This window comes from Nesoenas mayeri, assembly GCF_963082525.1.
Source record: "Nesoenas mayeri genome assembly, chromosome: 9".
Classification (NCBI taxonomy): domain Eukaryota; kingdom Metazoa; phylum Chordata; class Aves; order Columbiformes; family Columbidae; genus Nesoenas; species Nesoenas mayeri.
Genome location: NC_137557.1, coordinates 21,167,459 through 21,182,535, shown reverse-complemented (window position 1 = coordinate 21,182,535; position 15,077 = coordinate 21,167,459). Strand labels below are relative to the sequence as shown.

The 15,077-nt window shown below is 45.3% G+C and overlaps 3 protein-coding genes across 3 annotated transcripts; all 3 read right to left on the bottom strand.

The window, feature by feature from the left end:
* Positions 1-224: 224 nt before the first annotated feature.
* On the bottom strand, positions 225-1,160 carry LOC308043829 (G-protein coupled receptor 35-like; the record flags this gene model as incomplete). Its single annotated transcript, XM_080350140.1, has 1 exon — positions 225-1,160. The coding sequence occupies one exon, from the start codon at positions 1,158-1,160 to the stop codon at positions 225-227; it is 936 nt and encodes a 311-aa protein (XP_080206266.1).
* An 8,366-nt stretch (positions 1,161-9,526) lies between these two features.
* Positions 9,527-12,247, bottom strand: LOC308043407 (G-protein coupled receptor 35-like; the record flags this gene model as incomplete). Its single annotated transcript, XM_080349446.1, has 2 exons — positions 12,125-12,247; positions 9,527-10,486 (listed from the first exon to the last, which is right to left on the bottom strand). Exon 2 carries the CDS (start codon positions 10,472-10,474, stop codon positions 9,527-9,529), a length of 948 nt encoding a protein of 315 aa, XP_080205572.1. The 5' UTR covers positions 10,475-10,486; positions 12,125-12,247.
* Positions 12,248-13,680: 1,433 nt separating this feature from the next.
* On the bottom strand, positions 13,681-14,610 carry LOC308043828 (G-protein coupled receptor 35-like; the record flags this gene model as incomplete). Its single annotated transcript, XM_080350139.1, has 1 exon — positions 13,681-14,610. One exon carries the CDS (start codon positions 14,608-14,610, stop codon positions 13,681-13,683), a length of 930 nt encoding a protein of 309 aa, XP_080206265.1.
* Between the last annotated feature and the right edge of the window lie 467 nt (positions 14,611-15,077).

Sequence of the window (15,077 nt, the reverse complement as noted above, 5' to 3'; positions counted from 1 at the left end):
AAGGAAGAGAATTATCAGTGGCAACCTACATCATTACATCAGGGTCTGGACCGCTGTGGCTGTCTGAATTAGAGCTGATTTTCATGTGTCTGAATCATTCCCATCAGCAGAAAGTCCCTCCGTCCCACTCACACAACAAGAAAGTGTGAAAGGAAAGCCTGCTGTTGAGTCCTAGTTGAACTGGAACATAGCAAGTCTAAAACGTGTGCTGCATGTGTTTTGCACTAATGTGTTACGCATGGGAGCTGAACTTCAGCTTCTTCAGTGGCTTCAGATTTGGACTTGGCTAGCTTGGGAGACGCTTCCTTAAATTCCTTGTTGACGAAGTAATAACAAATAGCATCCAGGCAGCAGTTTGTGTTTGCAAGGACCGAGGCAAGGTGAACAAAATTGTTAATGCTCTGTATTGCAGAGCAGTCAGAGCTGGTGGAGTCCATTATGAAGCGAAGGAGATGTCCAAGGTAAAGAGGCAAAAAGCATATGATGAACACAGCCATGTTTGCAGACACGATGTAGACAGCCTTCCTCATTAACTTTTCCTTGTGGCAGTTTTCATTTTTCTTTCTCATGAGTTCTGCAATGACTTGTATGGAGCAATAACTCACAATGATCAGTGGTATGAAAAACCCAACAATAATACCACACAGTGTGATCACTGAGGGCTTAACGGAAGATTTTTCAAAGCAAAATTCATCTTGTTCTCGGTCCTCTAACTTTTTAATGAGGGATATCACACAGATGATGACTATCCAAAGAAATCCAGAGGTAAAAGCTGCCTTCAGTGGCGATCGCAGCACCTTGGCTTTCAAAGGGTACTTGATTGCAAGATACCTATCAGCTGCTATGACAGTGATGATCCCAATGCTCATTAAGCGGTTTGTGAAATAGCCACCCTCCAGAGCCAGGCACCATCTACCTACCTTCAGCTGATGGAAATGGGATAAAGTTTTAAAAGGCAAAGTAAAGAGCAGCAAGCAGTCAGCCACGGCCAAGTTGACCATGTATACTCTGGTTTCTGTCCATTTGCCGAGTTTGCAGCAGAACACCCACAGAGCCAAAGTGTTCAGCAAAATGCCCAAAAGCAAAACCGGGATGTAAATACACAGCTGGACAAGTGGAAAGCTTTCATAGGCTGTGATGCTGCAGCTGCTGAAGTTCATTTTGAGGACATTAAGAGGCACAGTTCCTGCAAGAGCACATTAAACCTTTTAGAAGCTAGACTCTTGACTGGATCAGTGATTAATTCAGATAGTTCAGGGCTTTATCAACAGTGAAAACCAGAGCAAGGAGATGACTGCAGAGCAGGGCTGTCTGTAGGGTACCTGGTGAGAAAAGAGGGAGAGGGACATGAGCCTGATCGTTTATGGAGGAGAAAAAAGCGCAGGTTCTCACTGGGTCCTATACGGGAAGACTGCTCACGGAGGAAAGCAGGGGAAAATACTTGTGTCTCTGTTTTGGGCTAGACTCAGATTAGGCAGCAGCAGGTATGCTGCAGCTCAAGGTTATGGAAGCTGTTACAACGTGTTTGGAAACAGAATGGGGATGCTTAAACACAGCTCTCATCCGTCTGCTTAAAGTGGTGCTTAGGACAAGCCAGCCAGCATCCTCACAGCTCTAAATGCTCTGGGAGATGTGCTGCAGGAGGACAGCTGTCCTCTCCTTCAGTGATGAGCTGTCTCTGCATTCCTTCTCCTTAGTGATAAGAGCAGTTATTAGTATATCTCTCATTATTTTTGGCTGCCATTGAATCCTATGGTCAGTGGTAGCATCTAGTAGTCTGCAGCAAGAATCAGAGTACTGGGGGCTACATGCTGCATTTAGTGAAAATCGGGCTTTGTCTCAAGTATTAGAGCAATCGGCCACATTCCAAGACAAAGAAAGTCAATCTCATGGCAAGAAAAGTGATCAGCAGCCATATGAAACAGAGAGATGAGCTCTATCTGGTCTAGTGGGTGGTTTTATCACCCTAGATCTAATGGAAATATTGCTGTTTGCCCTCCTGCGTCAAAGGAGTTAATACAGAACTTTATTCTAGGCATAACTGTTGATATCAGGAAAGACTCAAGAGGTTTGAGATGTCTTTGTATTCTCCCTGCAAGGGAAACGTGGCTCCAAGGGTGCATGTTCCTGGGGCTCAAAAACATCTTGAGTGAGTAAACCATCAGGCAGTTCCACAGCATCTCTGTGCAGCTGCAGCTCTCAATTAGATTTGAAACTCTTGCTGCTGAGGAATTGTGCCGAGGTACCTCTTTGGAGGTGAGGGAGTGTGCTACAACTGATAGCTGCAGCAGCTCTGTGCTTTGGACACACAGAATAAGTTAGAAGCCCAGAAGAAATAAAGGTAGATGACAAAGACGACAGGGAGATCTAGCAAAGGCTGAGACAGCGCTTAAGCTTCCAAAACATGCCTAATGTGGCCAGTATTGAAATGAGCCTTTGAAAATACACAGGCTCTAGCGCTCTCTCAGTTCATCTACAACCAATTTGGTGCCCCACCATGGATGAGGAAAGGAAATGCCTTGCAGAGCTCAAATAACCAGGTCAGCAAATAGCCAGGAGGAATTACCTGCTCACTCACTGTCCTTGGAGAGCGTGAATGTTCCTCCAGACCAGCTGCAGTGCGGCATACAGGCGCGATGAACCCTTCTGGTGCTGCCCCGGCACGTGAACAGCGAGGTGTCCTGCAATGACCATTTGCTGGTGGCTGTGGCACCAGCAATGTTGGTGGAGGAAGCACCCCCACCCCTCCTCAACGCATTTCCCCAGGGCTGAGCTTCCTCTGTCACCACTGGCATGGCTCGTACCACCCCCTGTTGACTGAGGAGCCTGCAGTAGCCCTGCAGTGAGCTGAAAGCTTGTCTGCCATGCAGCCCTGCAGTGGTTCCTCTGGTGATGGAATGGCTTTGGGTTTTTCCAGTCTCTGATGTTTCATTGGGCAATGCCCTTCCTTGCCAGTCTGTGCACGTTGCTTGGAGGGGAAAAGTTGCCCTGGAGGGTGCTGAGGTCTTCTCTCTGGCTTCTAGACTGTTGTTCCTGTTGGGGCTGGAGTGGGAACTGCCACCTGTTGTGACACTGCTGAGCCCCAGGACAGAGCAGCCCCAGCAGGCCCCCAGTCCCATTCACGAGCTGTTGGAGAGGTGAGGGCTGAGGTTTGCAGGTAGTTTTGTAATTATTATAACTGGGTTTCACTCTGAATCATGGTAATTCTCTCTATTTTCCATAGTTCTCATCAGCCAGCAATTCTGAGAAAATGTGGCACCTTGACCTTGTGACCTGGTGACTTGGCAACTACTCTGCAGTTGCAGGTGCCTGCTGGCCAGGGGCTCCTCCTTGGCTTCCACTGCCACCTGTTTACAAGAAGAGCTCAGACAAGTTGGTCAACAAGCTCAAAGGTCCTTGAATCATGGTCTTGGGCAAACACATTTCCCTTCCCGCATTCCAGGTTGCCTGAGAGCAGCTTCAGAAGTACTTTGGCATTGTCTGTCTGTGTGTTGCGAACCAGCCTTTGAGGCTGGTTGCAGTGTATACTCAGTACAGAGCTTAGCTTGAGTATTTCTGAGTTTCCAGGGACTGCTTCTGCCTTTCTTGTGGCTGCTTCTTGGTGTGTGCTTATAAGTAGCAACCGACTTATTCATACACCCACCTCATTGATCCCCAGCCACCATCATTTTCATGTCATATTCCTTGTTAGTATTTTAGTTTTCAAAGTCATCTATCTCCTGGGTTTCACCATGCTTCACTTTCCATCATCCTCAGGTGTTGTCCATGAACTCCTGTTGTCTATGTCAAGGCTATCACTAGCAGTATTAACCATGAGCAGTCAAAATCAAGCTTGGAGGGAGCTCAACTCCTAGCAACTCTCTGTGTGATGCTTCCTGTCCACAGCGTGGTGCTGTGGTGGCTGGATGATGGCAGCTGTGTTTCCCATCAGCCTGGTGAGGCTTCACGGGAGGGACAAACCCTGTCAACAGATGCAAAACAGCTGGCTGTGATCAGCAGATTCACCAGGATATGTCAGAACAACTCAACACTAGCTACCAGTAGGCAAAGCTACGGTTAAGTGTTATCTGTGGAGAACTTACATATCTCCTGGTGTGGCTCTGTGTCCCTGTCTGATTCTGGATGCTGCTGGGTCAGGATCCTCATGCTTCCCTTCTCTCCACCTCTGCTCCCCATCAACCACTCTCTTGGCTCTTGCAGCTTCTTATGGCCCACTCCTTCCATACAGTCGCAGGTTTTATTACTGATGATGCGCACTTGTATTTTCACCTTCCTCTGCAGTTTTCAGCCTGTCTCAGCCCCGTGAGTGCCGTCCCCATGTGGTGCAGTGCAGGTGACACTCAGGCTGGTTTCTCACTTCCTTGTTAGCAGCTCTGCGGTGGGGTTGTCTGGAGGCCTATCCAAAGTGCATTATCACCTGCAACATGCTCCAAAGGACCTTGTACTGACCCCAGTGTCCACCATACCTTGGCTGGAAAGGGTGCTTCCTTAGCAAAAGAAGCCAGTGAGACAAAATATTCCTGTAAGGTGAAGCATCACTTAAATTCTGTCTTTCTATTTGTTCCCTCCCTTAATGTCGCTCAGACGTATTGTGAAACTGCACGTTTTTCAGCTCTGAGCATAGTAGAGCTGTTACTGGCCGGACATTTCTTCCCCTGTCCTAGAGAAGGGACTTGCTTGGTGGTCCCTGATCCTATTTTGGCTGACTTATTTAAGCGTTGTTGCTGGTGTGAGTTTTTGTGTGCCAGTTCCTTTAAAGTTCTGTACTTCTCCGGTTCATCATCCTTACTGAAAGCTGTGACAAAGTAATCAGGTAGTTTTCAGTACATCCCTGGATAATTTTGTTGTTTTTATCAGTAGCAGTACTGGGTAATCTCACTTTTCGGTTGTGACTTGTGTATATACGTAGCGCTTCATATCTAAGGGAATAATTTGCTAAAAGTCTTTTCATCTTTACACTTCTTGATCTCTAAGCCTTATTTCTGTTCTGCACAATCATTTTTCCTTCCCTTGTAAGCTCTGCCTGATGTCCTGCTTGAGATTGTTTCCCACGCAAAGAAAGCCCTTCTCATGGATTTTCCCTGTGCTCCTGGTACAGATTGCTGATAAACAGGACAGCTCAGGTTTGATGGGCTCCTGCCTCCTTTCCCAGCCAAGGATGATCTCTGTCTCGTCTGCCTCTTGGAGAATGTCCCTTGCTGGCTGTAGCTGCTGGCATGTCACAGTGGAACAGTGCCCCTGCCCAGATGAGAGCGGTGCTTGTGTCACCCCGCACAGGGGACACCGTGCTGCCCTGTGACATTCGGGCTCTGCAGGGCCTCTGCCTTATGGGGCTTCTTTCCTGGCTTTCTCACGAGAAGGCGTGATGTTGCAACAGGAGATGTTGACCAAGACAGAACTACAGGGTTGGGAGCAGAATGTGTCAGTCTTATTTTTAGCATGGAAAGCCTGTGAAATGCCAGTGTGAGTCTGACTGCATCAACCTCACGCAATGACCAGCCCTGCCTGTCGAGACTGTTTCCCCTTTCCCCTTCGCTAGCACTGCACAGGAACTGTGGCAGATAATGACGTCGCAGGGCTCTCTGTGCTCCTGCAGCATCAACGCTGAAGGGACTGGCCATGTGTCTGTGCAAACATTGCAGGGAGGCCATGGCAAAGCTGGCGCTCCCCAGCTTCCTCCCTTAAGCTGCTTTCGGGGCTTGCAGAGTCCCCTGGGGGCTGGCAGGCAATGCTGCTTGTGGAACTGCAGCATTGAGAAATGAAAAGCACAGAGATATCGCCAAATCCTGAAAGCAGCACTCAACTTGCTGAAATGCAGAAGTCCCTTGTCTTTCAGCCCCTGGGAGGGGAGTGCTGCTGGAGCCCAAACCTCTGGTGAGAACTCACATTTCAGGCCTGCCCAAATGCCACCAAACAGTGAAATACTGACTTATGCCAGACCCTGTCTTTCCTGCCCGGAAGGGCCAAAAATGCTAAAACCAATGCCTACTCGCTTAGATGCAAAATTCTGGATTACTTGTGGGCTTTTCCTTGCCATTTTTTTTTTAGCCTAAATTTTGACTGCAGCATCAATTTGCTCATTTAAGGTTTAAGCCATTGCTAGCATCTTTTTCTTTTAAGGGATGGAGAGATTGTATCTTGCTTACATGTTAGCAAAATGCAGTGGTCCAGCCTTGCTTGTTGAAGCTGCTTGTGGACTGTGGTTGCTATTCCCCACTGTCATTAGCCCAGCTCTTGTGCAAGGAAATGGGAAAGATTTGTGGATAACGTTGCTGTGCTCATGGATTGCTATTCCAGTGCTGTATGATGGCTGGCGATTTGTTGTGGCCCAGGAGCTGAAAACTCACCTGTTTTATTTACCTGGAGCACTCAGGGAGCTAAGGTTTTGTTCAGACTGAAAAAAGGTGTCAGAAACCTATCATAATTATAATATGACATGTAAACCAGATTTTTTTTTTTTTCCCAAGGTAGTATGTACATTTTCAGGTAATCATAAAGTTCCTTGCTGCTCTTAAGTTTGCACTATAAATATCCTATTGTAAGGCAGATCTTATGTAAGTCCCTTCTCACAATCTCCCGTATAGATTTAACATTGGTAATAGAGGACTCTGATGTATAATGGTAATAAATGAGTATTTACTTAGAGATATATTACTATGAGATAGCTTTATTTTCACTTGTAAAAGAATGTTTCCTTTTTTGTCTTCGTAGCATTACGTCCAAACAACAAAAAATATTACTTAATAATGACACAAATTGTGAAGTCAACAAATTTCCACTTTAGAATTAAAAAAAGGAACACTTAATTATTTAAATTTAGAATGTAAACATTAAGACACCTCCTTCTGCTTCCTATAAGAAAAAAACATTCACTTCATACAGCTCTATATGCAGTAAGCCTGTCTATATATAGGATTGCCAACTATATGATTTTTTAGCGCAGCTGTTGTACTGGTTTTGGCACTACAGGGATTGAGTGAGCAGATATGTTATGCTTACCTGCCAGCTGGGGTGAAACCATGGCAGCTGTTTAGCTTGACAGAGCGCCTTGTCTGTGATCCTTCCTTGGTTTAAAAACTGCAGACTTGGGTAAGAGGAAAGTGCTCTAAAATTGTTTGGTTATAGAACAGTAGCAAATAGAATCTCAACATCTACTGTTTGCTATTCTGTGAGGTCACATGCACAAAAGTTACTGGTTTGTATTTCAGAGTAGACGACCTCATTGGAGCCCATTTTAATTGGACTAGGTACCCCATGTTAACAGGGAGAAAACATGAACATGACTGGGATTGCAAAAAAGTAAGTTGTCTGCTTTCTGGATTAATAGTGGGATAAAAGGCTGACATGAATCAACCTTCATATTTTTTCAAAATAATAAAAATTTTCACAATAGTCTATTTGGAGCAGGCATTCATTATAAACCAATGAGATGCAAAATCCCAGAAGGGGATCCCAGAGCCAAAAGTGTTTTTGAAGGCCCTCTGCACTGTTTCTAAAAATGTAAGTCTTTTTCCTTGCGAACACCACTTGCCTGGACATGTGAGTGATGCCTGTCATGAAGACTGACGGCATACCATAAAGGAGAGTGGGCTAACAGGCCCACTAACAGCCTCTTGCTCTCTGAGGACGGTTAATTTGGACCACCACAAGGGTGGCAACCCTCGTGAATTTCCTTAAGCAATGGATGGTTTTTAAGATTAGGCACTATCTGTCTTTATCTTTTCCTGCCTTTGAAAAGAGACCTTAAAAAGGAGAACAAGGGCCAAACAACAATGTGCAATTATTAAGCTGGTTGCATATATGTTGCCCATTTGTTCTGTTTGCAGTGAAATACCAGTAATGCCAGAGCATTAAATAATACACCAAAAAAGCAATTCAGGTTACGAATGATCAAATTAATAACCTGAGTAGTTTCAACCAGTTTTTGCTACAGTTGCTCCCCACGGCTTCCGTCATGCTGGCACCTCTGCCAAAGTATTGACACAAAGCAGGTAGATTCCGTGTTTGGATGGGCAATACCTTCTGTGATGGGAATAATTTCCTACATTGTTCGATCACTGTCTGGACAGTGGTTTCAGCATGTGGTCTGCAGACACTAGAAAGTGATAGGCTACTTGTAGGGGAACTATTTGTAGGTTGTCACTAATAAGGTTAATTATCTGCAGGTTTAAATGAGTAGAATATGGGTTTTCATTCCCTGGGGGAATTTTTTAGGAGTTTACAAGTCAGAAAACACCACAAGTCAGGGATCATGTAGCTAACTGAGATACAGCTACCACACTCACTTCAAAAGCTTCACAGTGTTTCCCACACTGACTTTAATTTATTGAAGTGATTGAGACAAACTGTTAGATGGAATTTCTATGCAGATAAACATGAAGTAGTCACACCCTGGCACTGGCTCCTCTCTCAGCCCAGGTTTCTCTATATGTTGGCAGGGACAGGTGTCTTTTAAAAAGCATCTGAGGGAGAAAAAAGCCCACATCCAAAGCAGTGCTTCATCACACCGGGCAATGCCAAGAAGCCCTCAGCTGTGGGTCTGCCCCATCTCTGCAGAAGGGCCTTGCAAACCTCGTCTGCACCAAACTTCCCCTGAAAACTGTCTGTGGGTGGTGAGGTAGAGATCGGGACCACATCTGCTTCATGTTGCTCGCTGCTGTTTTCTGAGCATCAGCATTCCTACAGTATGAAGCTGTGATGACTTGGGCAGATGTGATCACCTCTCACCAGACAGGTGATGATTTGATCCTAATGAAGTACAACAACAAACCTGTCACCAGAGTTTATGGTAGTTGTTTGAGTGCGATCAGCCCTTCACAGTTTTATATGTGATAATACACAACACTAAGGCTCTGTTCTGTGGTCCACAGTTTCTCCATGTAGCAATGGCTTTATTTATACCTACAATTATTTTAGTCTTAAAAATGCCAGGGTGATGCCACAAGCTAATACAAGTGTTACATGGCAGGAATGAGACAATAGCATCGTGGCACAGTCTGACTCCTGCAGTTTGCGTAACAGTAGCTGCATCCTGGCGATAGCTGCAAGCTTCAAAATTGTTCCAGCAAATTCTTTGATGTGAGCAGCACAGATGTATTAGGTTTGGCATTGCAGTACAGAGGTCCTTTTTTGCTTTTAAGTGACTACTTATATTACAGTAGTAGAAGTGGATTTGTATATTACTGTAAAGGTGCTCAATTTCCTATGTTTAGCTGCAAAATACACACAAATAAACATGTGGTGGAAACAATGGCCTTATAATCTATTTTCCACACCATGTGGATCTCCCTCTTAATCAGGAGGCTATGATAAAACAATACAAGACAATAGTCAGAACTGGAGTCAAGTCACTGAGGACAGAAGGACAAAATTGAAGTTAATATCAGACCTCTTAGAGGGGGTTGCCCCTTTTTGTAGGTATGCCTATACTTACAGTGATTGCTAATACTGTAGATGGTCCCATTCCATCTGCCTCAAAACTTCAGCAGCCCTGTGGCTTTTTACTCCTATAGTGCACTGTATCTATTTATATCATGACTTGATCTGTGGGTGGCTGTGACTCTTGGCTTTGGTTCATCCTGCACCTCTTCAATATACAAGTGGGGAACAGAGAAGGAAATTCTGGAAATTCCTTGGCTGCAAAGTAATAGCAAAATGCATCCAAACAACAGTTAGTATTTGCTATGCATGAACATATCTGAATAGAGGTTCTAACTTCCAAGAGCAGAGAACAAGCTCTAGAAACATCCACTGCAAATCGCAAGAGCAGTGTGATGTAGATAGGTGAAAAACATAAGACAAACACACACAAATTCACAGAAATAATTTGGATTGCTTTCTGGATCATCTTTTTTTCATGAGGGCTTGTGATTATCTTATTTTTGAGACATTTGATTACTTGTACTGAGCAAAAAATCACAATTCCTAAGGGAATCAAATACCCAAAAATAATGGAGACTAACACTGAATAATTAGGTTGAATAGATTGTTTCCGAAAACAGAATTGTTCTGTTTCCTTTTGAAAGGCTGAACGCAAGAAGGAATAAATTATCAGTGTTATCCAAAGAAATCCACAGATGGAAGCTGATTTCAGTGGGGATCGAAGAATCTTTGCTTTTAGAGGGAACTTGATTGCAATGTATCGATCAATTGCTATCAGGGTGATGATAAGTATGCTCATAGGCATGTTTGTAAAATAGATGTTCAATATGGTGGAACATAGCTTGTCGATGGGATAGTCATACTTGGTAAAATATAACCGGAAAGGCAAGGAAAAGAGCAGGAAACTATCTGCAACCATGAGGTTGATCATGTACACCCTGGTCTCAGTCCATCTCTTGAGTTTGCAGCAGAAGACCCAGAAGGCAATTGTGTTCAGAGGGATCCCCAAAGAGAGCACTGGGATGTAGACAATCAATTGAAATAACGCGATGCCATTCTGCACCTTGTCATCCTCTTCCGTGCAGTTATTCATGTTGGGCGGTCTCTGCAAGAAAAAGGTGCAGGCATGAGAGTGGGGACAGGTCCTCTTTGCTGTCCTGCTGCAGTGTCCCTGCTCTCAGGGCTCTGTGGCTCCTCACACCCCTGCGCTGGCATAACTTGAGGCAGCCCCAGGAGGGGCTCATCAGCACTTTCTGCCCCTCAGCCAGTGAAGTAATGCTGCCGCTTGCCACCAGCTAACACAAAATCACAGAGGCAACCCTCCCTTGCAGCTACTATGGGGTTAAGCCTGCCTTGCTCTCCATCCAGTCCTGATTTGCACACTTTAGGTAACAGCAAAGGGTCTGCAAAGCAGAATGATAATTTTTGTGATCCCTTATCGTTGCTGCTGCTGTTGTTATCAGAGAACCACTGGCTTTAGGGCAGCCCAAAGCAGAGCTAGGCAGCATTCCCCCTTGGCCGTCCAAGGCCCTTGCTTTGCTGTTGAAGCCACTCCATGGGTTTGCGCTGGGTCTTGCTAGGCCTGTGAACCTCTGCAGGACTTGAGCCCTTCCAGCTGTGAAGTAGCTTAGGTGGGCAGTGGCAATGCTGCTGCAGGCTGCCCCCAAGCACAAACCTGCTGCTCTTGCTGGGGAGGAATAGCTCAGAATGCACCACCAGCCCCAGCGAATAACAGGTATCCAAAGAGAGAAGGGAAAGTGAGCACACATGTCTGATCTCACCCTTCAAGGACAGGAAGCCAAAACGTTGCTAGAGCAGAAAACACGAATCCAAGACTGTCTCCCAGTATTCCTTTAAATATTTCAGGGCATCTGCTACCAGTAAGGGGGCTGTGGATGATGAATCTGACTTAGTCTGCAGCTCATAAAGGAAGTGTTTACAGTGAGGCATAAACAGCAAACGCCCAGATCCATGCTATCTCTTATAAATACATTGCCTTATAAGTCAGCAGCTTCTAAGTATCAGCATCTAAACTGTAGTGAAAATGTCTGATTGCATGAACTAAGCAAAACTGTTTTGAGCGTCCAAGACAGAAAGGCAGATCTAGCAACCGTGGAGGAAAGTGCAGCCCCTGCCTGGCACCAGAACTGGTATGGCACTATTGAACCACTGAGATACAGCCATTTTTAGGGTGGAATTTATGGAGGAACTATCTTACAGCTGGTGTCCTGGCTCTCGTTGGCATTCAGTCTCACAGGTCCTTGGCTGCACTGTGGTAGCACCCCTATGCTGAAGCTGTTCCCTGCCAGCCTACCGCAGCCATCCTGCAGTGAGAAAGACAATTTTTGCATGTGTAGCACTGCCCCAAGGAGCAGCTGAGCCCCTGGACTGGGCATCCCAGCTCCATCAAATCCCCTATGTGAGCACAGAGCTGCCCACTCCCAAGGTCCTGAGCCACAGCGTGCCTGGGTGCATCCACGCTCATGGAAGAGGCACAGTAAGAAGTGCTGGTGTGAAACTGCAGCAGGGGATGAAGACACCCCTGAATGACACATGTGGCTGCAAAATAGTGAGGTCTAACAGCTGCGGAAGCAGGAGAAATCTGAAGCATCCGGGTACACCCAAGGACTGGCAGCAAGCAGCCCTGGCTAGCCCTTCAGGTAAGAGGTGAGAAAGCACACTCTGAAGTAATAAGCAGAGAACTCTGCCACACACCAGTGTGGCAAGAATTAAAAGACATTACCTGCTTCTTGTGGTGCTGTCAGGTTGGGGTTAGTCCTCAGACAGGTTGCAGTGTGGATGAGGGTGTCCTGGCAGAGGAGGAGATCTGTGGGGATGGCAGGTGCCGGCGCAGGGTGCTGCTCTGTGCAGGGCACAGCTGCCTGGGAGCCTGATGTCGACAGCTCAGGAGCACTGAAACACAGCAATGAACTCTTGTTCCCCAAAAGTGCTTCGTTTATCACCTACTTTTGGGGGCGGTCCAGTCTCTGGTGCCCCCTGTTGTTTTACATCAGCTCAATGCTTCACTATCATTTTTTCCACCCAGTCTGTGCTCCCCCCACTCATCTCACTCAAACTAGCAATTAAAATTTAATATTTTCAGTCATGGGAAAAGAAACAATTTCTGAAATATAACCCACAATGGTTGCAAATTGCCATTCTGGCAGCAAAAGGTCTCCCAGGGAGCACAGCAGCTCCTGCAACCTCCGGTGCAGATGCAGAGCATCCCCCAGACAGGCGGCTGTCCAGGGGCCGATGGCCTTTCCGAGGGGGCATGTCGGTGCTCCTGCACCCTGTGACAGCGAGGCCGGGGCGAGGGGACCCAACATGCTTCTCTTCATTATTGTTATAGGAAAGGTGACAGATGTTGTGGGCCTGCTCATTCTCTGCACAGCAGCCGGGTGTCTAACACTGCTGATCAGCATTGCTGGAAAGCCTGTAATGATTGCTGTCAACTGGGCATGGGTGAAATATACTGATGTGGCAGCAAGCACATGGTAGGTGTTAGGACCTTTAGAAACATGTTTAAGAACATGCACCAGTGGTATTTTATAGTTATTTTTACAGCTTTCCTATTTGTTGGCTGCAGCAGTTGCAGTCCCATCTATGTAAGCCAGCTGACAGGAGCCAGACTCTGGCTCCCTTGGGGTTAGTCCCATTAATCTGTATCTCCGGAGCTCGTGGTCCCAAAGGTGACAAGAGCAGATCACCACGGTGTAAGACCAGGGAATAGCAAAGCATGAGTGGTAAAGGTCTAGATGGAGTTAAAAGGGCTGTTTTGTAGGGCCGTGTACTTATTAATGTGCTGGTACCATCTGAACTCCCCCAGCCCACCAAAGGAACATGCTAAAGATAAACTGGATTATTTTAATAATGCAAACAACATGAAATACACAATGAGGTAAAATATGATATATTCTTTTGTACACGTTGGAAATAAGGATCAATTGACTTTAGCTGCAAAATGAACTGAAATAGGAAGACATACGTGGGTCACCTGTCTTCCTGTAAAAGTAAAAAGTAGGTATTGGTGGTTGGAATGGACACATGTTAATGATTAAATACAAATTTGTACATATGTCTTTGAAATAACTTATTTCTTTAATAGAAGCATAGAGTATAAATCGCAATTAACTTAGTAATGCTAAACCTAAGAAAGGTCTCCCTGGAGAGAAACAGCTGTGTGTATCACAACAATACTGAAGCTGTATCTTCTTTTGATGTTACAAAATTGTTGTGGGGTTTTTTGGGTTTGGTGTTTTTTTTGTTCCTCTGCCCACCCACCCCCTGCTTCTTTTATCAAGTGTATGTCTGCAAGGAGTGGATTTGATCTGTTTTTTCAGTGCTGGATTTGGGCAGTAAGAGAGCTTCATGAAACTCCTTGGTCACGAAGTAGTAGCAGACGCTGTCCAGGCAGCAGTTGGATGTGGCAATACACCTCGTCACAGAGGAGAAGTTCTTCATAACCTGGATCAGGAAACAGGTAGCTCCAATGCTCTCCATTATGAACCTGGCAAGTACCCCAAGGTAGGCTGGCAGAAAACATATTAGAAAAACAATCAGATTTGCATAAATAATGTAAAGAGCTTTCTGGATTAATTTTTTCTCTGCTGAATTTGTGTTCAGACGTCTCTTAAGGTTCCTAATGACTTCTGTAGAGCAAAAAGTCAAGATTGCTAATGGAAGAGTAAAAACAAAGAAAATGGAGAGGAGGTTCAGAGTAGCGGATGCGGTGGTATCCTTCTGAAAGCAGAGAGCAGCATGTCTCTGCCGAAGCTGTAAAGCAGAGCCGATTATCACAGAGAGCCACAGAAGCCCACAGAGAAGGGCAGCCTTTGATGGAGACCTGAAGGTCCTGGCTTTCAAGGGGTGCTTTATGGCAATGTATCGATCGATGGAGATAAATGAAATTATGTAGATGCTCACAACCATGTTGATAAAATACATTGCCTCTATAAACTGGCAGAGTTCATCTCGGGTTGACTTATTCCAGAGAAAATAAGCCATGAAAGGTAAGGTGCAGATGACGAAGCAATCTGCAAAGACTAAATTTATTGCGTACACCTTGGTTTCTGTCCACTTCTTTATCTTGCAGAAAAACACCCAGAGGGCAAGGGCATTAAACAGTGCTCCAAAAAAGAAAATGAGGATATACAGAGAAAATTCAATGAGACGAACTTGCTGATGGATTTCTAGATTTGAGGCACTGCAGTTGTTGGACACATTCATTGTCCTGATGTGTAGATGTTGTATGATGTTCAGACCTGAAATGGCAAAAGACACGGTAAGATTTTCTTCCTGCCTCTCAATAGATGCATGGCTCCTATAAAAATGGGTATTTGAGTAAATATTTACTTTGTTACGAATGTGAATTTGAGTCTACAGCGATGGCCTTCTCAGTCAGCTGTAACTGGGATGCAACTTTCTCAAGCTTTGTTTATGTTTATTCAGTTTCTGAGTTAATATCTCAAGGTACACTTCCAATAGGATGTGGCACCCAGCCTTTATTAAAGAGAGGAATCTTGAAGGTGGGAGGCAGAGAATAACACTTAGAAGATCCGCCATAAGTAGCAGAGGCATCCTCTGCCAATGTGAACACTAATTCCTTAAGTCAGACTGTGCAAATGAGATAGAATTACTCTTAGCTTGGTTTTGAGCAAGGCAGGGATTGCAGCAACCAAAGCTAATGCCCAGCA